Source organism: Ornithodoros turicata, chromosome 2 (assembly GCF_037126465.1).
Source record: "Ornithodoros turicata isolate Travis chromosome 2, ASM3712646v1, whole genome shotgun sequence".
Classification (NCBI taxonomy): Eukaryota; Metazoa; Arthropoda; class Arachnida; order Ixodida; family Argasidae; genus Ornithodoros; species Ornithodoros turicata.
In genome coordinates, this window is record NC_088202.1 from 134,107,800 (window position 1) to 134,135,065 (window position 27,266).

General features: G+C 46.1%; 1 protein-coding gene and 1 long non-coding RNA gene across 2 annotated transcripts; both read left to right on the top strand.

The window, feature by feature from the left end:
* The first annotated feature begins 1,074 nt into the window (after positions 1 to 1,074).
* On the top strand, positions 1,075 to 7,747 carry LOC135384102 (uncharacterized). The gene is made up of 5 exons (XM_064613324.1): positions 1,075 to 1,207; positions 2,189 to 2,481; positions 4,218 to 4,237; positions 5,325 to 5,386; positions 5,455 to 7,747. Exons 2-5 carry the CDS (start codon positions 2,218 to 2,220, stop codon positions 7,599 to 7,601), a joined length of 2,493 nt encoding a protein of 830 aa, XP_064469394.1. The 5' UTR covers positions 1,075 to 1,207; positions 2,189 to 2,217; the 3' UTR covers positions 7,602 to 7,747.
* A 1,979-nt stretch (positions 7,748 to 9,726) lies between these two features.
* Positions 9,727 to 16,511, top strand: LOC135384103 (uncharacterized). Its single transcript, XR_010420254.1, has 3 exons — positions 9,727 to 9,786; positions 12,624 to 12,803; positions 16,454 to 16,511. It is a non-coding gene; the product is annotated as an uncharacterized LOC135384103 (long non-coding RNA).
* Positions 16,512 to 27,266: the final 10,755 nt, after the last annotated feature.

A 27,266-nucleotide genomic window follows, 5' to 3' on the forward strand; every position in this document is an offset into this window, starting at 1 on the left:
GAAGCTTGAGCTGATGTTTTTTCTTTCTTCTTTCTCTCTTTGTTTTTTTGTTCGGGGGCCGCGCGGGCCGCATGACAACCCCAGGCGTGCCGCCACTTCGGCGCCCCTGGTAGCTGATTTAGAGTGTTGTCCTGAAAACTGGGCTGTGCGGGCTACGGAGAAGGATGTGTCTAGATTTTCTCGATAATCGCAGTGACAGCATCTTGGAGAGCCAACTTTGCGTAAGCCGTAACGCCAGTGAGCTATAAAGACGTCGCCTCCGATGAATTAAAGCAGCATCTTGACGAGATGTGTTTCGGAGCATCTGGAAAGCGAGCTTTCGGTCAACTCTTGCAAGCGTTGATCTGGGAAGGAGTGACAATTGGCCATTGGCGGAAAGCCAGGGGTGCCATTAAGCCTCGGAGCGAGGAACGGCAGTCACCTCTCAGCAGTGCAATACTGGTCCGTCTGCTAGAAGAAAAAGCTGCTTCTGCGGCGCTGTCAGCCTGCTCATTACCCCAGGTACAGCTTGGGACAGAAGTTTACGGAACACGGCACTTGCGTATTTCATTATCAGAAGGGCCCCTTGCTAGCTATCAATTACAGATCGAATAAGAAACAGGTGACTGGCTATTATATCCATCTCTCAGTATGTGTGTCCACTCCTGCTTGCTGCTAGGGTGTCGCTCCAATAGAGAAATCCGATACCCCGGTGTTCCGTAAACTTTTGTCCCAGGCTGTACTACAATCAACCATGAACGTGAACCCACTGGAGAACAATCCTGTGGCCTGCTTCGTACATCTGCCAGTGAGCGATTCACGCGTCCATCACTATGGGGCCGGGTCCATCACTATGCATCCACTGGGGTCTCGTACACTTGTCGTACAAGCAAACACGCCCTAAAAGGGACATTGAGAATGTTGCAATTATGTGGAAGGATGGAAGGTTGTAAACCACCGTCGTCATCACCAAAGCTTCATGAACTGTGTAAGGGAATGCTGATCATATAGTCCCATACAGGTCCAGAAGGATGTTGAATGTCCGGTCCTCCAGTTTTCATTAAAAGGCTACAATAATAGAAGAGGACGATGAAGTGGAGCAGTTGCATATCTCGAGGGTAATCGCCGGGGCCCTACCAAAATTTGAAGCCTTCCAACACAAAATTCTGACTGGAAATTTTCGTCGGTCGAAGGACGTCAAGACCGTTTTGCCTACTCTGCAGTTGAGGTATGCCAATAGCGTGTACTTTTTGTGCGTTTCTATGAATGCTTCACATATACTGACATGAATGGGGTTGAAACGAATGGTACTGTTTCGACAGATATACATGTAAAATGACTGTTTGATTTCATGAATTCCTGGCAAATGGAGACTGCGTGTGCATTTTGGTGTACTTCCGTACGCCAACTCACGGATATTAAAAAATAGCGAGCGAGCGAGACAACAGAACACCTGAAAGCTGTGTCATACACGGAATCAAAAATGCAAGGTTGGAGTGAAAATGTGGGCTCGAACCTTGCAAAGAGTGGTTGTATCACACTGTATCATACTGACATGAGTGGTATTGAAAGGAATATCACTATTTCGTCAGATGTACATGTAAAGGGAGTGTTTGATTTCGATAATTCCTGGCCAATGAAAACTATACGTTTGTTTCTGCGGTGTCCACTATATCGTGTATGTCTCACTAGCTTCATCACTTGTGTTGACTCTTACGTGCACACCGCTTCGTCAACGAAACACAGGGCAGCCCACCCTTATGTGTTAGTGTAAAAACCGTATATATTCTTGAAAAGTTGAAGTTGGGGCCGGGCGGCTACATATTATAGTGAAGCTTGAGAGACATGGTACACGGAAGACAAAAAGTAGGCGAAGTAACAAAAAAGTGTTTATTAAAACTTAGTGGTTACAGAAGCTATGGGCGTCGTTTACGTTGCGGCGAAAGCTCTCCCTTCGTGTGTGCACTACGCTGTGCGCAACTTGTAGGCTGTATCGGACAGATACTTGTGAAGAAAGTTCTTCGTCTGGTACACGCGTTGGCGAATTATTTAGCCTGAGGATTTAACTAACAAGCTCTGTATATGTCGAGCACATATATCGAGCACAAAGAATTCGCGTGTATACCGAGTGCGAGTTTTTGTTGTTGACTCGCCAAATGAGTTGAAACGTGACTTTCGTGATGTTATATTTGGTTGATTTTATCAATAGGTCTTTCTGGACGCCTTGAACACACAGCCATGATCAGTTGCTTCGCTGCCAAAGATAAGAAGAAGGATAAAGGAAAACCCGACAAGAAGGACAAGAAGGGTGGCGGTAAAAAAGGAAAAGATGGCGGGAAAGGAAAGGGTAGCAAAGGAAAACCTGGTAAGGGGGCAAAGCCAGAAAAGCAGGAAAGGAAGCAGTCGAGGCCGTCGGTTGGAAAACCAGAATCCAAACCAGAAGCCAAACCAGCACCTTCCTTGGACGAATTACCTGAGCCGGAATTGTCGGTGCCATTGGAGGTGCGTTTAGTGTCTTAAAGGGACTACGAAACTTCCCAGGGGACCTCGCAGTGTTTTTGCAGAAAACGCTTCTTCCTTGCGAGAATCTCATACAGCGGGAAATTTGTCCCATTTAAGTGCGCCATTTTTTTAACCCCGCGCATTTGAAATCTCCAGACTTATCCTCCTTAATCATCCTTCCTCATCCTTCTTCTGACTTTTTAATTGCTGCACGCGTGGTCCTCGGTGTCCCCTTACGCCCGCAGAAAGGAGAGTCGCGTCAAGTCATTCCCTACTTTGCGCTGGGCGGTGACGTCGAGGTGACGTAATCATGATCAGCGTTGATAGGGCCAGGTTTCTCATCCCGACACTCTTATTGGGCCCCATCTTGAACTCTCGCAGAGCAAGCGTCATCGTTATTAGTGAGTTTTAGCATATCGTACGTTATCTCCTTTGCGTACGTAAGGGATAACGTTAAGGTTCTACGCAAGGCGCAACGCTCTCTGCGCATGCGCAGAACTACCAACGCTATCCCCTACGTACACAAAGGCGATAGCGTAGGATACACTAAAACTCTCTCTTATATCGTACGTTGTCACCTTTGCGTACGCAATGGACAGCGTTGATGGTTTTCCACACGAGTAAGACATAAACAGAGCTTTGCGCACTGCGCAGAACCATCACGCTATCCCTTACAGACGCGTAGGCGACAGAGTATGATGTACGAAAACTCACAAATTTTTCACGAGAGTGCGCTCCGAACGTCGCACGGCGAGGCGTGAAAGCGTTTTCGTACAGGCGGGGAGGGGGGGGGGGGGGGGGGGGGGGGGTATATGTTTAGGGGGGATTTCAAACAAACTCCGCTATTGGCATTACGTGTGGTAGATCGTGACGAATCACGGGCGAAGTGTTATATTTAACACGCGTTACGCAATATTCATAATTTCATTAAATGGGCCGCTCGCTGTGCACTCACAAGCATCACAACACAGCACGCTCCTGGCTAACCATCATCCCGAGTGCCATCGTTCCCTACCATGATTTGCTGAAAAAGGGCGGCGTACGCCATTCATAATTGCAACAAAAATCGCGTACGCCCCCCGTTTTTACCGAATACAGGGAGAGAACGTTGTCGTTCGGGACGATGGTTGGCTAGGAGCGTGCTCTGCGGTAAAGCTGTGTTTTTAGAGTGTGGTGCATCGTAAGGTGTATCAGTTTCATATCACTTCATTGGTTCGGTTAAATTCTGGGAAAACAGTTCGCTTGCCAAACGTAAAACTTCCACGGTGTATTCATAAACATATATTCTTTCACACAAAAACGAAACAGAAACCGTCTCATAGGCCCTTCTAGGTTTTCTTAGTTTATGAACTCTGCATTCACAGTTCAAGATCTGTCGAGGTGTCGATATCGCGCATTCCCACCTATCTGTAAAAGCGATCGGGACGTGATTTAAGCTAACCTGAAAGATAGTAGAATTTTTAGATTTTCTTTTCCCACTTCAGCGTTGTTTGCAGTCCTTTTTGTTGTAGTTACGGTTCAACTGCTATGCAGTTCTAAGCAATGTGATCACAGTCTCGTATTGTGATTCCTAGATGTATGCTGTGTGAGGAAGGAGGTGTAACTACAACGCAATATGTGCTAAAATATTGGTACTACCTCGTATAATAGTCTGCATTGTGGGCATGGTTTCTGCTGTTGTCGCTGATTAGAGAAAGTCTCGCAGTGTGGCTTATTACGAAAATTTTCCCTTACAGGATCTGGAGTCGAAGGCCGCGTAAGTGCGTCATCGTTCTTACGAATTCTCAAAAGTAATCATAAATGTAGTCTACTCACTGCCTGCTGCAGGAACGGACCACTGTATACGTTTCAACATTTACAAAAACTTGGCTTATAAAACGGTACCAAATATCACCCATGACAATCAGTTCCTGCCGCGCTACAGCTCTATATAGATACGGATACGACGAAGTTTCTAATGGGCTATTTATATGAACTGTTTGAGCTGTTATTTTTTTTCTGTTTTTTTTTTACTTCATGGCGCATAAAACGAAAGCAGCTCAGTGATAGTGGACTTTCCTCATCATTAATGGTCAACGTTAAGATTGTACTACGAACTATATATCTCGCGCCTTCAGAATTTGTCATCGCAGACTACGTGTCTCACACTGTATTCTCCCAAAATATTCTGTCACTATGTGAAAGCTGAAGTATCACGAAATGATTTTGATTTACAGGATAGCTACGTACAAAAGTTTACTCATGCCGGCGCGTCGTACTCACCAATTACTCGATGCAGATAGAAAACTTCTGCGTCCGCGTGGAGCTCTAATTGGTACGTTTCATCGTGGTAAACTTTGGTTTTCAAACCGACTCAACATCGCAAGCCGAAGTTACGACGAGAAACCACCAGATCCATATAGGAAAACAATCATAATGGAAGCATTGTTGGGTATTGCAATATTACGTTGCGAGCTATAATAGTTCTGAAAAGTATAACGTCATCGGGCATACGCAATCCGCCACGTGTCTGAAAACATTATTCGTCGAAGGTCGATTTCCGTCTCCTCGTCACAGCAGCTGGCACTCTTGCAACGTGGCTCGGAGAGCGGAGTCGCGCGCAGCTGCTACGAGGGAGCCGCCCGAACACTCAGTGACGTCATCTAGTTCTGAGGGTTCTTTCGAAAATCTGTGGAAGCACGTAATGCTCACTGATACGTATATTTTCTGTACTGAGCATTTGAGTGAAGTTGTTTTATTAGAAGAAATAAAACAATTTTTTAGTCGGTAGTTACAATTTAAACAGCACACATCTCCCATGAGGCGTTGAGGTAACAATGCGTTCTGCGTCTGTTTAATTCCAGCTCGGCCAAGCCCAGCGAAATCTCTGTAAAGGCTGAAAAGGAGGCTGTACCAGATGAACCAGGTGAGAACAGTCTACGCTTATGTTGTTCTTCCGCCGACTCGCCCTGATCTCTTCGTACCTCGATGCAGCTCCTAAAACAGAGAAGAAATCTCCCCCAGCCGACAAGGCTAAGGCACCCTCAGCCAGTAAGACTGAGGCTAAACGGGAAGTCAGTTCCTCGTCCTCCTCATCTTCAATACCTGACCTCATATCTACCACTATCATACGATCGTCGTCGTCAGTGTCTGTGGACAGGGATGGAAAGAAATTTTACAAGATTGACTTGGAAAGTACCACGTGTCGTTGCCCGTATTACGAGTTTGATTCGTCACCTCGACAAAGCTCCACCACACAAGAGGAGTACGCTGTTCGTTCCACAGCTAGTAACGGCGAAGTAAAGCTCAACCTGAAGGTCGAATCGAGAGAAAGGCTTCCACAGCGTGAGTACGCGTACAATATTGAATTTAATCAACCGCGAAGAACGCAACCCTACGTATTGGAGCAGCAGCAGGAGCAGCGGATACCGTCGATGTGTGCGATTAACATTGGGCAAGCCAGGTACGATACAGCACTGCCGTACTCCCAGCCGTCGCGCCCTCAGCTGTCAGCAACGCAGATTGTATGTCCACCTGCTCGGTATTCCCCACCGCTTTATTCTCAGACTTCTGTCCAATCACCTGCAACTTATTTGCAAACAACGTGCGCGCAACAGCAATGCGGACAAAACGTAGTCATCCAACAGAGGTGTTCCAGTGAGCGACTGATTCAGCCTGCTGTAACGATGCCCGCGGTGTACCAAGCGCCAACGTCCAACACCAATGCCCAAGCACCGAGGCGACAGGCATCCGTTGGTGTGATTTTCTCGAACTCACGCCAAAATCAGAATTTTAAGTACCAATGTGTATGTGTCTCCGAATCTCAGCCAAGTCAGAAGCGTTCGTCGGCGAGAGGAGCTAAGAGTAAAGGTAATGGCGGCCTCATTGAGGCAGGATTCGAGTGCGCCACTTGCGGAAAGCGTAATATTTACCTGGTCTGTAAAGTATGTTATAAGAAGAACAAGATTCAATATTGCCTCGAATGCAAGGTAGAGTGCAAAGCTACGAAAAAAGATCGCAAACGTAAGGAAAGCAACCGTCAACGTCGCAACGCCTCGCGGATTTTGGTTGAGACCACTGAAGCCGGCAGCAAGGGACGAAAAGGTACCAAGCAGTCTGTCACGCTCTTCACTGACACGGAAGAGCCGTACACGCAGCTTAAAGTTGTAAGGTCCCAGAAAATGGAGCCACCACCTGTGCAACCCAAGATGGTGCTCTCGCAACAGATGCAGTATCAACTTCAGCAGCCCCAAAGAACAATATCTCAGTGTATGGTGGCACACGTTCAACAATCTCAGCCTTCTCAAGTTCAGATGGCATGTCCGCAGTTAATACAACCTCAGACTTCACCGTTGCAACCTGTAGGAGCACAGCAAGCGCACGCCTTATGCCTGACGCAGACGAGATCACAGAATTTACAGCCACCACAAACGCAGTACACTAACACTCAAAACATTACTGCGACTTGCCCGGTGTTTCAACAACAAATGAATGCCACGCCATCTGGGCAAGTACCTCAGAGCGGAGCAGCAATTGTGAATCTATGTTGCCGAAGCCTTACCAAGCTAAGTCAAAATATGACGCCTGGCCAAATGCAATGTCAAACAACTGGTTACTTAGCTCCGCCGTCACCTCCCCTGTACCAGAGTGCACCTGTACCAAGCCCCCAGGCCGCGTGCCCTCCGGGGTGCCCTGTAGCAGCTCCGATGACCTATCAATGCCAGACTGCTGCATTGTGTCAACCTGGTACTGTGTACCGAGCGCAGTCCTTGCTGACTTGTGAGCCACCGCCCCCGTACCAGCGAAGCCCTGTTGCTTCCAGACAGGTCATAGTGCAGAGAACAAGTACGACAAGGGTAAATGCCCAGCCAGAAGCACAAGGGATTGCCCTTGGCATCGAGATGCAACGAGGGAAAACAGGACGTGCAAAGTCTGAGGCCAGCTCCCGTTGGATCACTAAAGTCACTACGCAGACAATTAGTGAATCCTCTCTGGAACCAAGGCGTAAATCGAAGAGAGATAACGGCGCCAATGGTTCAAAGAAGAATAATCGTGGGAAAGACAAACGTGGTTCATCTCTCTGCGAATGTGGACATGACAGCAAGTCGTGCAAACGGAACCGTTCCCCTTCGCGAAAGTGATGCTGATCGAGGAAGATAACCATACCGGCATCCTATTCTGTGTTTTGTCAGTGATAAAGGAGAGTGGCACTCATCCTGTACCGATATCTATCACACGGTCATAGACTAAACGATTCTATTGATAAAGGCCGCTATATTAAAGACCAGACCTGTGTTTCTTGAAAAAAAAAAGGACCCAAACCATATCCCTACCATCATTTACTCGTTTATACACCTCCAGTAATACACTTAACTCTATTTACGAACATGGTACTCGAGGTATAGTGCTATAATGTTACAGAAGTACCGTGATGGTGAAGTTCAGCAACACTTCATTCGTAGTGATAATTTTGCAGCTTTTGAGTCTGTTAAATCCTCCAATAACAAACAACGTTGGGCTAGTTGGTAAGCATACGACATTGTAGAATGCGCTGGTGTTTTCTTCTAGTCCGTGTTATTTGCGCGCATTATACCATGTCCTATGCTAAATCCTCGTTGCAGGTGTAACGGTGTAAGTGTGCACTGACACATATGGAATGACCTCGTGTCCTACTAACCTCCGACTCTGTCTACATTTCGATATGGATTTCGTGAGAGACCATATGTTTCTACCCTATGTGTGTCGCATGTAAAATGTCATACTGCAGTATTGAAAAGATGTGTAAAACCCTGAGCAGATAATGTATTGTGTTCTCTACAACAACCAAAGTCCACCACAATGGTTGTCTTCGGCGGCTCTGCAGATAGTTCTTGCCAGGGAGCCTGGATTGAAGCTACAGAAGGACAGAGATTGTCTCATCCCATAGTTTCAATAGAAATAGTAACACGTATCACATTATATCTATCAATGCTTCCTACAGAATGCATCACCTTTGGGGGTTGTTTGCAGATTGTACGTGAGGCAGAATAAAATCACGATCATATAGAAACTCATCCATCAGACTGCCTAAACATGGAAGAGCTGCTTGCAGAAGCGTTGCTAAACCACCAATACTTTGCAATCGTAACATTCTTTTGTGGTGCTCCTTCCTCGATACAGTGTTCGTTCTGGCTACTACTTCGACTAATATACCCAGAGTCGCATTGAACCAGGCCTAGACACTCGGTAGGGTAATACGTTCGGCTAGTTCGTTCAGTCGTGCGTTATTAATATGGGCGTCATCAATGTGGACGAATCGAAGCGTAGACCACTTTTACGGGGCCAAACTTTTTTCAATACATTTCAGAGTGTGTGTGTTTAAGAAGCTCTCGCAACTAAAAGCAAAAGTTTCCAGTTACCAGAAAAGGTAACTTGATTACAGTAACGACGCATTTGTAAACAGTTACCCTGAACATCGACTTCAAGCGGTACATGTTCCCGACATCTCTGAACAAATCCACTTACATCCTTTTGTATTTATAATTGGTTGTAATCGTCCTGTGTTTACATGACTGTATCTACGACATGTCCCATGTTTCGGACCGGCTTTGGTGGGTCGTTTGGTAGCGCATCCACCCGGTTGAAGACGCCAGCGACTTAGATGTGGGGTATACAAGTTGCTTAGCCACACCGTCCTCCGCGTGGGGCGTTAAAGACGGCGTGTCGCGTGCTGAGATTTCGCCGCATGTTAACGAACCCTCTGGTGTGCAAAACCAATGTGCAGACTGACCACTGTGGCGACGCTCATGGTCATAGTTCCTTGTGACATACAGCCACAAATAAATTATCATTGTCATGTTTTGGGTTTTCACGAACGCGGCCCACGAACAAGCGGCCGCTTTACGATGAAAGCAGAAAAGACGCTAGATCTCGAACTGATTTCGTCCTCTGCTCAGACGTGCTGTCCCAAGCAGCACAATGTACTGAAAGTCGAGTGCAATAGGGGTGGACGGATAGGTGGAAGACCTTGAACGAACTGGTGAAACTAAAGAACATCGATAAGACACATACCGTCCACCCCTATTGCACTCGACTTTCGGTACATTGTGCTGCTTGGGGTAGTCTTTCCGGTACCGGCATGTCACATGTTGTCCTTAGAAGAATGCTTGTTCATGCTTGATATCAGCTGCAGAAGTAATGTCTGATAAGACGTGCGGTTTTCATGGGATGTCCGATGATATCAACTGTATCAGCAAGCAGCTGCTGCGGCTGCAAGACACGAGACCAGTAGTTTGTCTGGCATCGCTGTGAACGTGCGTCTTTGTGGATATGTTCCTGAACGTATAGGTAGGTGACGATATTGAAACTGCAGATTTTGAGTTTGAAGATGGGTTACACCAAACTGATTGATTATTAATTTTGTCACGCGCTGAAATATCTGAAAAGGCTTGTCGAAGGACGTTGTAGTGTTACAGAAAGTTATGTTTCTTGCTCGGACAGGCGTTGTTGTTAGCATAATTGAAGAGAGGAGTTGTTCCGTTCCCTGTTGTTTCCTATCTTATTATAACCGATAAAGGTGCAAGGCTGAAACATCAAACCCATATATTGCGTTGCGATGCTAATTGGCAGGCAATGGGAACGTGCCACAGCAGTTCCCAGAATCAACGGCCGACAACGGCAAGCCCTATCACCACCACCACCACCACCACACAGAATCATTTTTGCTCTAGTGAGTAGTACGTATGAGGTGGGTGCATAATGGCGTCCAGATCATTGCCATCTCAAGCACAACAAAGCATGCAGGGCAGACGCAATTTTGCTTTGATTCATTTAGATATTTTCTTGTATCTACAAAGCAAAGTGTATACTACTTGTTATGGACACGTCTGCGCATCATCGTTTGCCATCGTTAAGATTAACCTTGTTGTTGTCCGAGCCCCCCTTCCCCCTCGGTAGACTCCGTTAGTGATTCTGACATATTAAGACATCTTGGCAAAATGTGTCGATAATTATTGAGCGAAAGTCATCGGTTTTGTTTTGTGTTTTCTGTACGTTTTATTATTGACAACAATGTTATCAGCAATAGTTAATTCTTTAAATCTTTGTTTGTCGGCTGCAATATCTTACCGCAAGAGGGAGTGCGTATGACTATAAATTGCTGTGACGTTGGCGCCAAAGACTTTTTTGCTGTTGGGTTATGTATGGACTGCATCGCTGTCGCCTGTGCATCATTGCAGGTAAAGAATTGCGGATATCACTTTGTGCCCATTGTCTTCTTCATTGTTCATCATTGATTGGGAATGCGAGACACGATTTGCTTCATTCTTCGATAAGCATCTGAAACTCAAACTTAGTTGTTCATTTTGATGTTTTGCTTTGCTGAGTGTGCATCAAGTTCGGGATCAGGTTTAGCGGTCTTCGAGATATATGGCGATTTTTGTTTGACGTACCTTCCCAAACGACCGTTATGACTCGTGCTTACTGAGATCCCAGAATCGGCCTGTTGGTGTCTGTTCATGCTTGACGTCCTGAAGACAACAACGTGTAGAAACGAACGCCGCTGTGGTAGGAATGTTTTTGATGTTCCACTATGATATTCATCTTTGTTCTTTGACGTATGCGCTTGCCAAGCTCCAGGATTCAAAAGCATGCCTCGTCCTTGTTCTGTTTAGACGAACTTGGCTATTCGGACACCGTAGCCCCACTTCTGTGTCATTGTTGGTCATTGCCGTTCTGGAATTTGTTCGCTTGTGATAGTTGCAAAGCTATTTGTGATGCTGACGTAAGTGCTGTAAGCTTTTCGGGGTTTTTTCTTTATTTTTTTTTGCGACCGGTTGATGAGTCATCGGTGGTTCATCAGGATCTTACTGTTGTGGTTCTGTTGGACGTTTTCGTCGTTTCATTACAGTGTGGTAGGATTTTTATTCCAATCCGTTACACCCCTAGCTCTTCTGGTTGGTTTCCATTACTTTCCATTACTTTTACTTTCTTTTTATTTATCAGTTCAAAGCGGAACGATAGACGAGAAGGTGAGGGTGGTGCGGCGTTTTTCGAACATATTGATACACGACAAATTTCATTGTGGTTTACGAACGTCCTCAGTATCCCCTTTTTACCGGAGAATTTTACGCCGTTTGGATAGCTTATGTGGTAAGAAATATCATGCAACGCTTTGGCGTTATGTTTGTCGCAGTGGTAACCTAATTCAACTACTTTTACTTTTCTTTATTTATTAATTGAGGAATTTGTTAATTAGTTGGATGGTAAACAAATATGAAAACTAGAATTAACTGACTGGGACACCAATGAAGATTCCAGGCCAAAAACTTCTTAGACCTCTCCAACGGGGGCAGCCCCCTAATTTGTGTCCCACTTTTTGCCTCCTCCTTTGTGTCCACCCCGTCATAAACTTCGAAGTCACGTTTCTCGTGGCCCCAGCTCCCGTGGCGTAGTGGTTAGAGTGATCGCTTTCTGGGACTTGGAGGTGACACGGGTTCGAATCCTGTCATCGGCTGTGCTGTCTGAGGTTTTCCCCGGGTTTTCCGAAGACTTTCTAGACGAATGTCGGCCCAGTTCCCCTTGAAGTCGGCCCAGGACGCATACTAGCCCCCCTGTCCCCCACTCCTTCCTGCTGTCCTCTCTTCATCTGTCCACGTCTCATAGCCACAGTTGCTTCGCGGCGCTAACACGGAATTTAAAAAAAAACGTTTCTCGTGGCGCATAGTCATTATCACGACCTACTCTGTACTAGAGACCTGGACAACTGGCAATCGCCTATGGGAGAGCCGGGTCATGGGATAGTTACGGTAGTGGCCGCTGCAAGCGCCACATAGCATTATTGGAGAGAGGGAATCTTCTGTCGCCCTTGCCACCGTCTTTCGTGCTACCAAGCTGTTGCTAAGCACGCGCTATTCTCTCTCTCACTGCTTCGTCGTCGTTGTCAACTCAGCCCACCATGCATTGCCGCGGTTTCGCCAAGTCACGTGGTCACTAGCGTCAAATCTCATAGCCAAGCGGCGATTGCCAGAACTATTACCTCAGCGCTGGGAGCTTTGCGGTGTCCAGGTCTCTGGTATATTAGTAGGTCGTGGTCATTACATCATATGCTGGTTTTCTTCGTTTCAGATTCATGTTCGGTCGACACTATCCAGGTTTAACGTATGTTCCCTTCCTGCCTTTTTCAGAGCTCTGGCAAGGCAAGCCTCGTCATTACAACGCCTGCAAGAATCTGGACATCAAAAACTGTGGTGCAAGTTTAATGTTAGGACATGGAGTAGCTAGTGTTGTGTGTGTGTGTGTGTGTGTGTGTGCGCGGTGTTGCGCAACGTCTGACTGGGGCTTTCGAGCTACGCATACAAGTTCGGGTATGTGGTCTACAAGTTTTCTCTTGTTTCTTTCTCTCTCTCTTTTTTTTAGCAGTTTAGGTTTGCGGTAGTAGAACAGCCTCAAACAACAGTGAGTTGGGTCTCTGGTTGACGCTGGTGCACGTACTGCCCGCTTGGAAGATCTCTCGTGGAGAATATTGATTGTGAAGCAAGGACCTGTAGACGCCTGGCGAATGCAACGCTATTGGCATGCTTTTCCCGAACGATATTTCCGTGCATTGCGATTCCTGTCAAGCATGTCGCCTAATCTAAACCGCCTTATAGCTGATCCTGATGCCCTGCTTTCCATCTTTCGTCAGCCCTTACGGGATACCGTTGCACAAGTTGGAGTAAGCATATATGGATATGTGTCGAGAGCTGCATTTTGTATTGCACACGCGGTTCCATAGTTTTGCGTGTGTTCTGTTTTGAAAACGAGCCTGACCGCGGGCCTACAACAATCCGTCTCTCGCCTGCTGGGCTTGCAGGAAAACAGCGCTTGGCGAAGTTGAGCTTCGGTGAAGTGGTGGTGGTGGTGGTGGTGGTGAAAGGGCTTGCCGTTGTCGGCCTCACGTATGTGGGCAACGTCACGACTGAAGCCCTGGGGAAATGTGCGTCCTGGGCCGACTTTTAGGGGAACTGTGCCGACATATGTCTGAAAGCGTCTGAGGAAAACCCAGGAAAAGCCCCAGACAGCACAGCCGGCACCGGGATTCGAACCCGGGTACCTCCCAGTCTCGACGTGACACCGAGCTTCGGTGAACTTTCCCATATCGCTGTCTCCCAGCGATAGGCTCCCTGAACCAATGAGAACGCGGCGCTGCGTTCACGTGACGGGGCTGCCTTTTTTTTTTCGATCACGTGAGATCACCAAGTACAGCGCTGGGACAAACGCTGCAAGTGCGAACCCCACAGTGGAAATATAGCGCTGTTTTGCAGTGCTGTGGTGCAGCGCTGTGGAGCAAAGCGCTGTATGTTGGAACGGGCCTTCGAAGCACCTCAACCAAGAAGGCATTTAATGAAACGAGATTACCGCACCGACGTATCACTGCTTCCTTTAGGGGATACTTGTAAAGGTCTTATCTCCGGCTGAACACAACGGTGAAAAAAAAAAAAGACTCAAAACGAAGACGTCTCGCCAAACATATTCAGGCGGCATTATCAGTACACAATGTGTCCCAAGGTACAGATCAGCCTACTTATCTACCAAGATATCGTAGACCTTCGGCAGAGGCCCATGGTTGGCGTTACATGCTAATGAATCACTCCTGATCAGGGTTGCGGAATGGGATCACCCATTCCAATTCCATTCCGAGGAATGAAGATTTGTGATAATTCCATTTCTTTCAATTCCTCGGAATGAAAAGGTATGGTCAATTCCCACTCCTGGAATGGCTTGGCAACCCAATTCCATTCCTTTAATCCCACGAATAAAAGAATTAGGACCGGTAACCGTACTAGCTAGCCCAGCAGTGCTATAGAGGAGATTGACATTACCCAGCACGGAAAAAGCACAAAGACAAGGTTATTTCGCCCTCCTCCTCTCCTCCTCCTCTTCATTGGCCTCATCATTACAGGAGTTTTCCACTAAAGTAACTTGTGCAAGTGATGTGGGGTTGCGGGCCTCACACTAGTGAAGTCAAAATCTCCATATTATTTTTTCTTAAAACCAAACCAAACCATCGCCCTTGACCGTGTGGCACCCAGACCACTACATTCCAATTCCATTCCCAGGACAGTTACCGCCATTCCAATTCCATTCCGTGCTCTCATAAATCTGGAATGATTCCGGAATTATTCCAACCTCGGCGTGGCAACTCCGCAACCCTGCTCCTGATTCACCAATATTCTAGACATCTTCTGCGGCCCGAACGTTGCTCGCGAGCCAAGGCTGTCGCGTTATCAAAATCGTGACCTTTCGACCTACAATGGTAGACCAATTCTGTTTTTGCCTTCGTGGCCTGCGTAGCCCTGGCCACATCGCGCTTGTGTCCTTTCATTCGTCTCACTCGTCGTCTTCCCGTTCCACCAATGTAGCTCGCCTCACAATCCTGGCAACTGATATTATAGACTACACCATTCAGTTCATTAGCCGGCGTGCGGTCCTTCTTTCGGTCTGTTCCTCTTTAGGAGAGGGATAGCGTGGTGGATCTGAGCAGTGCGCAAAGCTCTGCTTGTGCCTTGAGCATGCGCAGAACCCCCAAGGCTATCCCTTATGTACGCAAAAGCTACAGCGTACGTACGCTAAAACTAACTAGTATTGTCTCACGTTGAATACGTTAGACAGTAGGTACGTGAGCCACACAAAATGAAGAAATAATATTATTCGAGCGTCAGTGTATGGCCAACACGGTACACAGACGATTAACGTTAAGCAATTGTCTACAGCGTTTGACAAGCTTATTGAAAAGTTACGTGATTTTTCTTCTGTATAAATGCTTCATTACGGAGGTAATCTCACACTGGTAGACTCTTCCTGAAGAACTCGTATTCCCAGGACAATAGTCAACCGCTTTGTAAGAGAAGCCGTCGAGTGCCTGGAAGAGCGGAACCAGGAAGGAGGCAACAACAGAAAATTCCTAATTACTCTGAGACCTAAGCTTTGGTGCGGTATGCCAACAGCACTCTGCAAGACTGTCTATTCTTCTTGGAAGCGTTGGCCCTGGCGAGAACCAGAGCAAATATTATGCCATTCGTTTATTCGTTTTACCACCTGTAACTACTTATTGAGACTCGATGAGTGGTCGTTTATGATGGCAGTTGCACCTCTTGACCACAGGCCCAACTGATCAATCTGTCGACAATAAGCAGACGGAAAGGTCTGAGGTTATGATTCGCGGATATGTCGAACAAAATACTGTTATTGCAGAAAAACAGTCTCATGTTCGAAACATTCCCACGGGAAAATAATTAAAGGCACGTCTGCGCTGTATGCTCTAAACTGTGTCTCACATGCGCATAATCTCAAGGTTATATCAATCTGAAATAACATATCTTGGTTGTAATGGTATACTTTATGCTGCATGCTGACTATAGTAAGGGAACATAAATATTGTCCCGTCCTTAGACACATTCTGCAACGAGATTCCTACGGTAAGGTGTTGCCTATAGGGAAGGGTGCGGTAGCGGAAAAGTAACGACGCCGTATTTACGTTACTTTTACTTAGTAGCGGCAGCGGTGTCTCGTTTCTTTTTCAAATTTGTAGCGATGCTTGTATTGCGCTACTTTTTTGGTGTGTAGCGGGTAGCGGTATTCCATTACTACGTTTTGGTAGCGGGTACAAGTACAACGCGGGCTGGCAACGCGTCTGCGTCAGATTCTTCTGTACTTGCCTTCTCTTTCAAAAACTGTATTGCTACCTGGAGGATGGGACAAGTTGCATTGCTTGACCACATCGCGTTTCGAAGTTGCTCGATTGTTCAGCGTATTGTTATCGTTGTTAAGACCTTGATCGCGTGGAACGCTGTTTGCTTCGCAACATTGCCCCGTCATGGTTCTCCCGTGTCCTTCATATCCTTGCTCCAAAGGGGCTGTACTCAGGTTTGCACTGTGACCTAATTGCCATTCATGACGTCAACGCTGCGCCCTTTTCAGTCACACGGCGAGCCCATTAAGGATGCCCACTGTCTCCTCTCCGTCCTCTATATAGATCCTTGGTTGCAGAAACTTGGTCCGCGATCAGTTCCCATCTACAGTGGACTGGAATGATCTAAACGCTTCTGAACAAAGAGGTAATTCTGTCTAGTCTGAGGCTTTTAGATACTTTTTAGACCCTCAATGATCGAGCAAGGTCTTCCATGTGGTTGGAACTTGTGTGAACGCATTGATAATTACCTCTTTTTGAGAAGCACCAAAGCTGCAACACTGCCCTGCTCGCATGAACTACAACGAAGTTCCTCACCCATCCATACCCATCCTGTGCATCATGCAAGTGTGTTGAACAAGTTTCATATTTCATGTTATCTAATATAAAAAGCAAAGAGGAATATCTATTCCAATACGATATAGAACACTTTTCAGATTAAATCGCATGTCATCGTTCATGTCCTCCTCTCATCGCATCTTTGCGACCGATTTCATGAGCCGTTGAAATACGCGTGTCAGAAAAAGCTGGTTTTCCCATTTTTTTTTCGTTCCTTTTTTTTCCTTTTGTACCACGAAATGAATTTTTTCCGTGGTGGGCTAAACCCGATCGGTGCTTCCCGAATCTGTCGAAAAATTGTTAGGTTGACTTAACAATTTCCGGACTTTAATTCGGAAAATTAAATTTCCCATGGCGAAAAATTCATAAAAGTGTTCTCACACGACGGCAAAAACTCTCTCAAGGTGAATACCGTTGGCCCCTTAATTTTCCGACGTGTAGATTTTTAAATATAATTTTTTGACACGTTACGTGAGACACCCTGTATATCCCAAGTAAATCCTGGCTATATAGCAAATTGGGTGTTAGGATATCCATAGGAGCTTCACAGAGAGGCCGTTTACGTAGAAAGCATATATCCATATGCGACTGGCAGATTCCTACAGTTCTCACATCCCAGAAACGTCGCATAGACATCAGTTTTGCATATTTGGATCTTCCGGGGATATCTTACCGCGTTAACAAATCTGCTTTCACCATATCAGGAGCAGGTTCCCTCCGCATATGCGGATTTTATGAGATACCAGAGCTACCATATAGTGAAATAGAAATTGTTGGAGTACGGTCATCAACGTTTGCAACGGTGACAACGTCTTCGCAGTTGACCTGTGCATCTGCAAACGACGTCAGCGTCTACCTGCTAATGTTACTTAAACCCCCTGCTGGCAAATATCGTGTTTTTTTTAACTCAAGCTACCGTCGATAATGTGATTACTTGGTAAATAAAGTAGTAGACCCAAACATTTTCCCCGTTTGCTTACGTCATGCCACTAAGGGTCACGTGTCCTGGATGTCTCCGAAAAATAACGCGCGCTTGTTCCTTTCTTTTTTTACATATACCAGATGTCGCAGGCATATAGGAAGTAAGGCACTTTTCGAAGTCACGTTGTGGGCGTACAGGTAACGTCGAATAGACGTTGCGGACATATGCGGCGTGTGCGACCTTTGTGGGACGTACCTGGGATATTTCTGGTTTACTCGGTGTTATCTTGTGGACAAAATGGAGAAGTTTATCATTGCATGCTGTGCTTTATACACCTGCACGAAATGTGGTGACGCCAGCGTACCACCTGTAACCGACAATGGCATTCCAAGCTGTGAACGGCAAATGATAGTACATGACAAGTCAGTCATGGAAACTGTACCGCGCCGACTCTGGGAGGTGAAACGCGAGAGGACGACGCAAATCACGCACCTCTGACGGGCCCTCTTTACATCACGGCAATCACGTTGCCGACGCTGCCGCAGCGGCCGCTCACCACCAGGGCAAGTGTGTCCCGATTGTTCTCCCAAGGGGGGACAGACGGTCCCTTCTTCGTGACTGGGGTGCCTCCTCATCCGTCGAACAATGGCGTCGGGATGTCCCGGCCAGTACCATACTGGGAATTGTAGACCCAACATTCTCGTGTCGCTTACCGACATCTCTACCGCGCGTCATTAAGTCCCTCCTACATCGCTTACGGCTGAATGTTGCCTTTTCGCCGTACTACCGTTACCAGATAGGGTGTGACAGTAGTCCCTTGTGCCCGGAGTGTGGTGTGCCAGCGACCGCGGACCATGTGATCATCGCATGTGCCACTTATAGGAGGGAGCGTCACTTGTTGGCAAACGACCTTGCGCGGATTGACAGCCGACCCCTTGACCTCAGACTCATTTTGGGACCATGGGACACACGAAAGCAGATGTCCGTCTTACGACCCTTCATCTAATTCCTGCAAACTACCGGCCTGATCGACTCTCTCTAAAACCCTGTCAGCGTCGTCAGCATCATCCTCATCACCATCCTCTCATTTTCCCCCAATAGCAATGGGGTAGCATTCCGCTCAATGAGCGGAAGTCATCCCCATATCATCGTCATCATGTATTTCTCTCTCTCTCTCTCCTTACATCTCCCGACTTCCGCCAGGCTTGGCTGGAGCGTAGTTGTATTTCGCTGGTGCGTTCAGTTTTGGTCCCTCCGTGACGGATTTTACTGCTCTGTAGTGTATTTAGGTGCTTGCTTCAGATCGATCAGTCGAATTTGCCATTAGTTTGAGATAATTCAGGCAAGACTCGGCATACAACCACTGGAAATGAAATATGACGCCTACCATTCGGCCAATCAAGAGTATCTCAGTTTGGCTCGCCTTTCGGCGCGGTCCTGGCTGCCATCGGCTTTTACTTTTACTGGTTTTCATGCCTGACGCTCGTTATTCCGTATTCTAAAACAACTAAGACGAATTTTGAACAAAATACACATTTATTTGGAACATCGTATTCACTCAAAAGTCCGACACAAATATTCACCGTAGGTATAGAGTCCGTATAAGCGTTTGCGTTCGTTGACCAAGTTCGAACTCGCAAAACACACACACAGTCTACTCCTAGAAGCGAGCAACACTCACACGAGTGCATGCGATTTCACGGTGAGCATCTTCTTTTGTTCGTTGCAGTGCGAAGGTTACAACGAAGCGGGAAATACTTGTGTCGCACCGACACCGAATCCGACGACGCTCAAAAGTGTTCCTCAGGCATGAGCTCGCCACTGCATTCCAGTTCGGCACTGGAGAGGTTGTTCGTACGTAGGATACTTGAGTCGGGAGACATCACAACACGCGCAGCACTTTGACAGAAGAACAAATCCCCGAACAAACTTCTCTTTGAACAATTCGGTCATGCGGAGCTGTCAACGGACATCGTCGAGACGCCACTCCTCTCTGGTAACTGCCCGCCAGATAGAGGTGTGCGCCGCCGCGCCGAAGCGCCGCCGCCGGAGGTCGGGGCCTCGCCGTCGCCGCCGTACCAAAACTGTCGGCGCGCCGCCGCCGCCGCCGATGCTGAAAAATCGGCGCGGCTGTGTAATGTGCCATTTTGATTCACTTTCTATAAACGAATATCTCCCATACCTAATATTTTGTTTGTTTTTCTTTTATCTTAGGTTCCAGGCTTCATTTGTGATGTTTTTAGCAGCAACAATTTCATCTCCTGATATGCTGTTTATGCTTTAGAGTTTTGTTTCATAGCCGACCCTGGAGGCACAACTCCAGGAAAACTTGTCATTCAATTCTTGCAGGTTGTTTGCCGGTCATCCACCAACACCATAGCACTGGTCATTATCCATATACAGGGTGTTTTGTTTTTTATTCGTCACAGAATTTTTGTTTAAAAAATAGCGGAACGAAATAGATGCCGGTTTTGAGTTGGTCAGGCGAATATTATCTCGAAGAAATTATGTAACTATAAGATCATTAATTACCTCAAATACATTAATTCTTTAATTAAGGGATTTCGCGTAAAAACGGGATAGCAGAACGGAAGATATTCATCGTTGAAAGCCATTCCATGTTTAAGAAATTCTTAAACGCGCACGTGTGTTGAAATATCCGACGCTGAATGTCGCTATGCAAATGAGCCGAAACAAGAAGTACGCAATTTCCGAGCGCAGAAATGACGCGAGCTTCGCCTTATCTGGATTGAAAAGCAATCTATCTGGCCAACAGATTAGCGCCTACACCAACCAGCTCGATCGCTCCAAAGCACTTGGTCTTCTCACGTGGATTGCCCGTCGCTCTTTCTGCGCTCGAAAAGTGCGTAGCAAATAGTGCATTTTGTGTGTACCGGCGAAAAGCACCCAGTCAGAGAGGGTGTTTTCAATCGCGGAATTGCGGGGCTTATAATGCGCGCGAAGCATGGCAGACTCAACCCACTCGTTCTGGACAACTTTATACTGTAAAACCCTTTAATTTCGCGAGACCTTAATTTCGCGAATTTTGCGAATCGAGAAAATTTGAGAAACTCGAGGAGCGGGCGAAATTTAGTTGTTGCGAATATATCCCTACTCGATTCGCGAAAATTTAGGGCTACGAAATTAATTGATTTTACAGTATTTATTCACGATAACTACAGCCTCTGCAAAAATACTGTTCAATGACGTTGTGGGTGCGCCTTATGTCATATCGTTTGCTAACGTTCGCATATTTATATGGTTTCCCAAAAAGAGCCACTGGATCGGTGGACAGAGCTTTCACGCGTCGCCGTCCGTTGAACGTTCGGCACTCGCTATAACTGTTATGTGTAGTTGCCATTAAAGGGATGGCTCGTCGTTCTGATTATCTAGCTATGTTGTTCTCTCCAGCGCTTGACGCGCACTTAACGCGCCCAGTCGAAGTTCTTGGGCGACGACCTTCTTGAAGTGCTTTACTTCTTCTAATGTTCCTTTGTGTGTTCGGTTTTGTTTCATAATACTATCCAGTGCTGACGCACTTGTTTGGTGCAAGGTACAGTAAATACTGCCACCGTCGCGGTGTCTATGATGGAGAAAATACCCCCGCTCTGAGGTGTTCGTGCGGCCCCGTTGGGCGCACGCGCCGATATGACAGCAACGGCGTGACGCCGCTGACGCCGCCGCCGCCGGGCCTTCAACCTGCTCTACGCCGCCGCCGAAAAAAATGCCCACGGCGCACACCTCTACCGCCAGACCGGCAGCCCGCGAAAAAATGCTATTTGGAAACTTTCCCAACCAATTGCGGAGCGCGCAATGTCCTTCGGCCAATAGGTATCAACTACGATGCCTGACTTACTACCACGTGGTTATACCACGTGGTAATGACGTGTGACAACGTCATTTCAGAGCCGCGAAGACGAGGAGCTGTGGGGTCCGAGTTAGAGCCACCTGGGGTAAGAGCTCCGACTCAGGCCGTCTTTTCCAGTATATTAGTGCACCTCATCCTCCATTGGTGGCAACACCATCCGTAGACTGCGATCATACCACGATGCAACGCGCGTTCGAGTTTAGCATGAGAGTCGCCATCTTGAGTTGGGGAAGGAGACCAAAGAGAAAATCAATAAACTGGGTAGAGACAGGTAGAGCGTGGTGGATCACACTATATCTAACTTCCAGTCCTAGATGTCGCTAGCTGTCCCCCGCTCTCAGTCTTGGCATGTTATAGGCGGTACTCATTGATGACGCGTCATGTATAGAGCACGTAAGCGTCACATTACGAGCACCGTAAACCATAAATTTTTGTATCTGCATGAGCTCAAGCGATTCTCTGTGGCAAAATTACCATCTTGTACCGATCACACGTGAAGGAAATCGTATTGAGGTTACTTACAATACTTACTGATACTTACAATTGAAGGAAAATCAGAGTGCTTTGCCCTAGCAAAAATTCTGTGGATCTAGCCAGGAAACGAGGTTTCTCCCTGGTTAAGCTGCAAATAGGCTGTTTCCAGTCAAAATCATTATTGTATAAACTATTCAGCCACAGATATGCTATGCATTTTCTGCAAAAGTTAAGTGGGGGTTGCCTGTGAATGGGATTAAGATGCCTGTTTTCCGAATGGAAAGCCATGCTGCACAACACCCAGTGTGCAAGCACCTGGACAGCCGAGCTCCAGCCTGTGATGACCTTTCCAGGCTGTTTTTTTAATTATTAGGGGTACCACTGTACCCACTGTCCTGCACTGGAACAGTATTTTGTAGGTAAAATACTGCGTGCTTATCTAAACTACGACGTTGTACAGCTTTTTAATTTTGATTCTGTGTTGCACGCTGCGTGAAGTTCGACAATTTAGTCTTTCTTATGCCTAATCATTTCGCTACTTTGCCAAAACTGCTAGAAACTTAGCAAGTTGTACCTCCTTATATTTATACTAACAGTATACGCGGCGGCCTGAAGAATTTCCATTTAGTAGTTTTCCATTATGATCACAGAACGCAATAACTAGAAATCCGAATGACACATCCGAAGTCCGCACATGTGCCCTATTATCATAGTGGGCGTTGTTTGAAATTAGGTTTTTGTTTTTGGTTTGTGTGTGTGTTCTGTTTCACGTACACAAGGCCAAAATAGAGATTGCAGAAACGACAACACATGCAGGGAAAGGCATCGCGAAGAAAATGCGTGTCCTCTTTTTGCGGAGAAAGTGCGACCATATATATTTCGCTGAATATCTGCCATGGACAAAGGCGATTTTAAAATAGCTTGAATATCGCTAAATCAGAAAAATCACTGCATAGAACTGGAATGCAAATTTGAACGGGATAGCACGAGAGTACTTCTAAGCAGGGATCGGAACCGGTATTTTTTTCGGTTCGGTTCGGGTTTAGCTCCGCTGAACCGAAATTATCAGCTTGAACCGGTTCAGGTATATCGGTTCGGTTCGGTTCGGGTTCGGCTCAGGGAGAACCCCCCACCCCCACCCCCTCACATACACAGACAAAAAAAAATCTGTCAGCGGTCGGGGCATTTACAGGGATTGGAACAGTTACTTTTTTCGGCCTCTGTTTAACCGGTCCACGGGCAGTAATTTTGCTACATGGAAGCAAGCTTACGCTCACTGTACACGATTGTAAGAGAAAGGTGTGAGATAACCGTTCAGGTGAGCAAAAAATAAAGGTCGGTCAGTAGTACAATTAATTCACCTCTGAACCGATTCCCGAACCGGTAACCGTATCAATTTTTTTCGGTTCAGTTCCGGTTCGGCTCAGGACAAGCAAAAAAATCGTTCGGGTTCGGTTCGGTTCGGGTTCGTCAGAAAATAACGGTTTTTTCCGGTTTTCGGTTCGGGTTCAGTTTCGGTTCCGATCCCTGCTTCTAAGCAAGGGAAAACGGTTTGGTTTTACCGTCTCATCTTTGCTATCATTCACATACAGGGTGTCACTTGTAACGTGTCAATAAATTTTATTTAAAGAGAGCAATAAAGGAAAAAAAAGAAGACCGCTACTTTTCTGCTACTTGAGTTAAAAAGAGGTGATACTTTGGATGTAGCACACTGTTTGTAACTCAAGTAGCAGAAAAGTAGCAGTCTTTTTTTCTTTTATTGCTCTCTTCTAATAAAATTTATTGACACGTTACGCGAGACACCCTGTATAGAAAAGTGTGGATGACAATCCCCCGTTTTTTTGCAGTTATGCGAGCCGTTTGCCCCAAGGTTTCTGTTTATTTATTCCTTTTTTCGGCTCTGTTCCCAATGTCCTGGCACTGTATTCTCGTCAAAGTAATCGACCTCGATTACTTTGTGTCTCGCCTGTCATTGGTTGCTACTGGATGAAGGCGTGAAGAACAGAAATGAATGGCACGGCGCTCAACTAATATTCGAACTCTTGATCCTCCAAGCTTCGTGATAAGGTAGATAAAGCATGAAGAGTTGCAGGATCAAGTGCTCGACTACTGGTTGAGGGCGCGTGACATCCATTTCTCTTCTCCACGTCGTCCTCATGCAACCACCAACGGCAGGCGACACACAAAGTCATCGAGTCATCTCATCGAGTCATCGATGACTTTGATGAGAATAGGGCCCCTGTACGTTCATTGTATACGTCAGAGGATACTTGTATCGCATTACCGGTTGGGCGACGAAGAAATGTGAAGCTACCAGTACCGCTAGAGATGCGGCCTGTTGGTACGGTCCTTCTGTTAGTGAGCAATCTCTCCTCTGCTTTCTGATCATGCAGACGGTGACCTTTTTTTCTTCGGTATCTTTTATGGCTTACCATGTCTCTTGAAACCTATGACTCGAACCTAGATTGATGAAATTTATCACGCATGAACTAAAGCTAATTACGATGTTCGACTGTAATAGGATTTCAAGGATTTTATTTTCATATATAGCTACAAAGCAAAGTTAGTACTGTTAGGGCGTACGCTGTAAAACAGTCCCTACATAAGACTAAATCTTCAAATAAGACTGAACCGTCACAACCTGTACAACGCCTTTACGCGTTCTCATTCATCATTTCGTGGTTTTCTACTACAATTTCTTCGGTTCAATGTGGCAAGTACGTTTTATGTGGTGGTGATGATGTTAACAGCCTGCTGCCATCAGCCTTATAGCTGTGCCTGGCGTTGAGCCTGTAGTTGCCCTGATGTAATGCGATAATAAAGCAAGATGAGCGATGAGACGATTAAGATTAATTGTCGGTAAAGTATTTACCTTATTTTTGCATGCTTGCGCGGATCTATGCTCTACCGCAAACACGCTACTGAGCACCATTCCAATAGCGAAACACTGAAGGTCAAGTTGTTCATGGTGTACATCAGGCTGTAGATGACGACGACGATGATAACTAGCTCAGTGTCACAATACTAGCTCCCTCTGCATACACAGACGGAGCTTCAGCCCTTTTAAAAGAACATTGTGCCGTTCCTTATAGCCCTTTTCAACCAGGCGAAGACAATAAACTCTTAGCACCAGACCCACTCTCATGTGCATGTGCCAGGATTCCTGTTTGTATTGTCCCAGGTTGTCCACCAGAACCAATGTTGTAGGGTGCGCATGATTACTAGCTCCGTCTATGCAGAAGGAGCTAGTATTCAGGTACCCTAAATGTGTTGACTAACAAATATATAAACTGTTGTGTGATGGGCGCCAAAAATCGAAGCTGTGCATCTGCTGGCCTTATTATTCGTGTACACATAGTAAATAAGTTGCAAGGGTTTGTAGGTGAGCTGTATGCACAAGCCCCCATGATCCCACACCAGCTCCTGCATTGTCAGCAGCACCTGAACTCCATTTTGTAATATCGTTTTCGAAGGCCAAGGCCCTTCATAAAAAGTTTCAGTCATCGCCCCAGCAACTTTCTTCAGCAACGCAAATTTCTGACGCATGCTCGGCAGAGGAAATGCGGGCATTCTTCTTCCGCTGCACCACCTTCTTCCGCTTCTTCTTCCTCACACAAAAATGGCCGTGGACCACGAAGAGAGGTTGACCAGGGCTATATATAACTATGCAAGGATGATGTATGCATGCCCTGAATGTACCGCTTTTGAGGATGTTCAATCCATCATAAAACTGGAAAATATGATCGCATCCATGTTCCTGATCCTCGCAGGGATTAGACGGATGTGCTTTGCTTTATCTTTGGGTTGCTTTGTTCTGCTTTATCTTTGTATTATAATTATATTTTTGTTTAGGAATAGCATGCCGACCTTTGGTCAGGCTGACTTTCCGTAATAAACGTATATATCCCCCCGCTATGAACCAGTATGTATATGTTCCCGTCTGCATTCATCAACTTCATCGTCGCCACCCGTGATCGATGTCCTTCGCTCACAGCAAAGGCAGCTTAGCACAACTGGGTCATTTCAATGTATTGGGGCGGGGGTAATCTATTTATTTTGGCAGGACAGGTCAGCTTCGTCTCCCACACGCATACTTTACAGCCATTACAGCAATCTTGCTCTTGTTGCACACTCAGAATCACCCTATCTTGTACTTTCCGGTGCAAGAGCTGTTACTCTGTGGTATTTATAACATGGGTTTCTGCAAATTAGTACCTCTATTTGGTTATTAGATATCTACAATAAAAATGGGAGACAAAACTCAGTGGCGATTTACCGGTAAATGCGAGCGAAATGCGTTAGCATTAAGCGCCTTTTACAGTCCATACTTGACTTCCGGGTATCCGCTCCCAGTCAAACCCAACTTCCGGTTGTCCACTTTGCTGTCTATATTTAACTTCCTGTATCCACTTCCGGTCGAACTCGACTTCCGGTTCTCCACATCATATCTAAGCTTACTTCCGGTAGTCCACGTCCGGTCTAAGCTGACTTCCGGTTGTCCACCGGTCTATACTTTACTTCCGGTTTAAAACTTTCGATTACTATACGTAAGTCCATTTAATTAACCTTTAATTACTTTCAATTACCCTGTAAATACCCTTTAATTGCCGAAGGTAACCGCAGGTTACCTGGCGTAATCTTGAATTTCAGTGAATTCCCTCTAATCACGTTTACTTGCTTTAATTACTCTCAATTACTCTCACTCTTAATTACCTTCGACTACTTCAATTTCAAGTCATTTACCTCCATTTGCATTTCCCTCTGATATCCCCTTTACATGTCCACTAAATTTGCCTCGGTGAGGCTTCACCTCACTCTCTCAAACACCCACACAAACACACAGCTTTTCCCATTCTGACACTCCCAATGCTAACGCATTAAAAACGAGTTACAGGAGATAGAAAGGTATTCACGATAACGGTCCCACGAGTATAACAAGCCAATTACATGGTCTCTTCCAACAAGAGACATCACATTGCTAAGCTACGATGTGATAACTTTCGATGTACTAAAACTAAAAAAAGGTACGCTGCGATTGAATGATATGATCTCATTATCAGAACACGATTTATTTACTTTCTTTCCCAAAGAAGCATGTCTGTATCCGCGAATTTCTATGCAATTTATTTCTCAAGCACCTTACCTTTTCTGCGCCATGACCCTACGACTGAATACAACAACGCACGAACAAGGCAACCGGTACACGCTACAACAATAGTTATAAGGAACGAATGTCGCCTTCTTAGAAATACTTCATCAGGTATCGGAAATGTTTT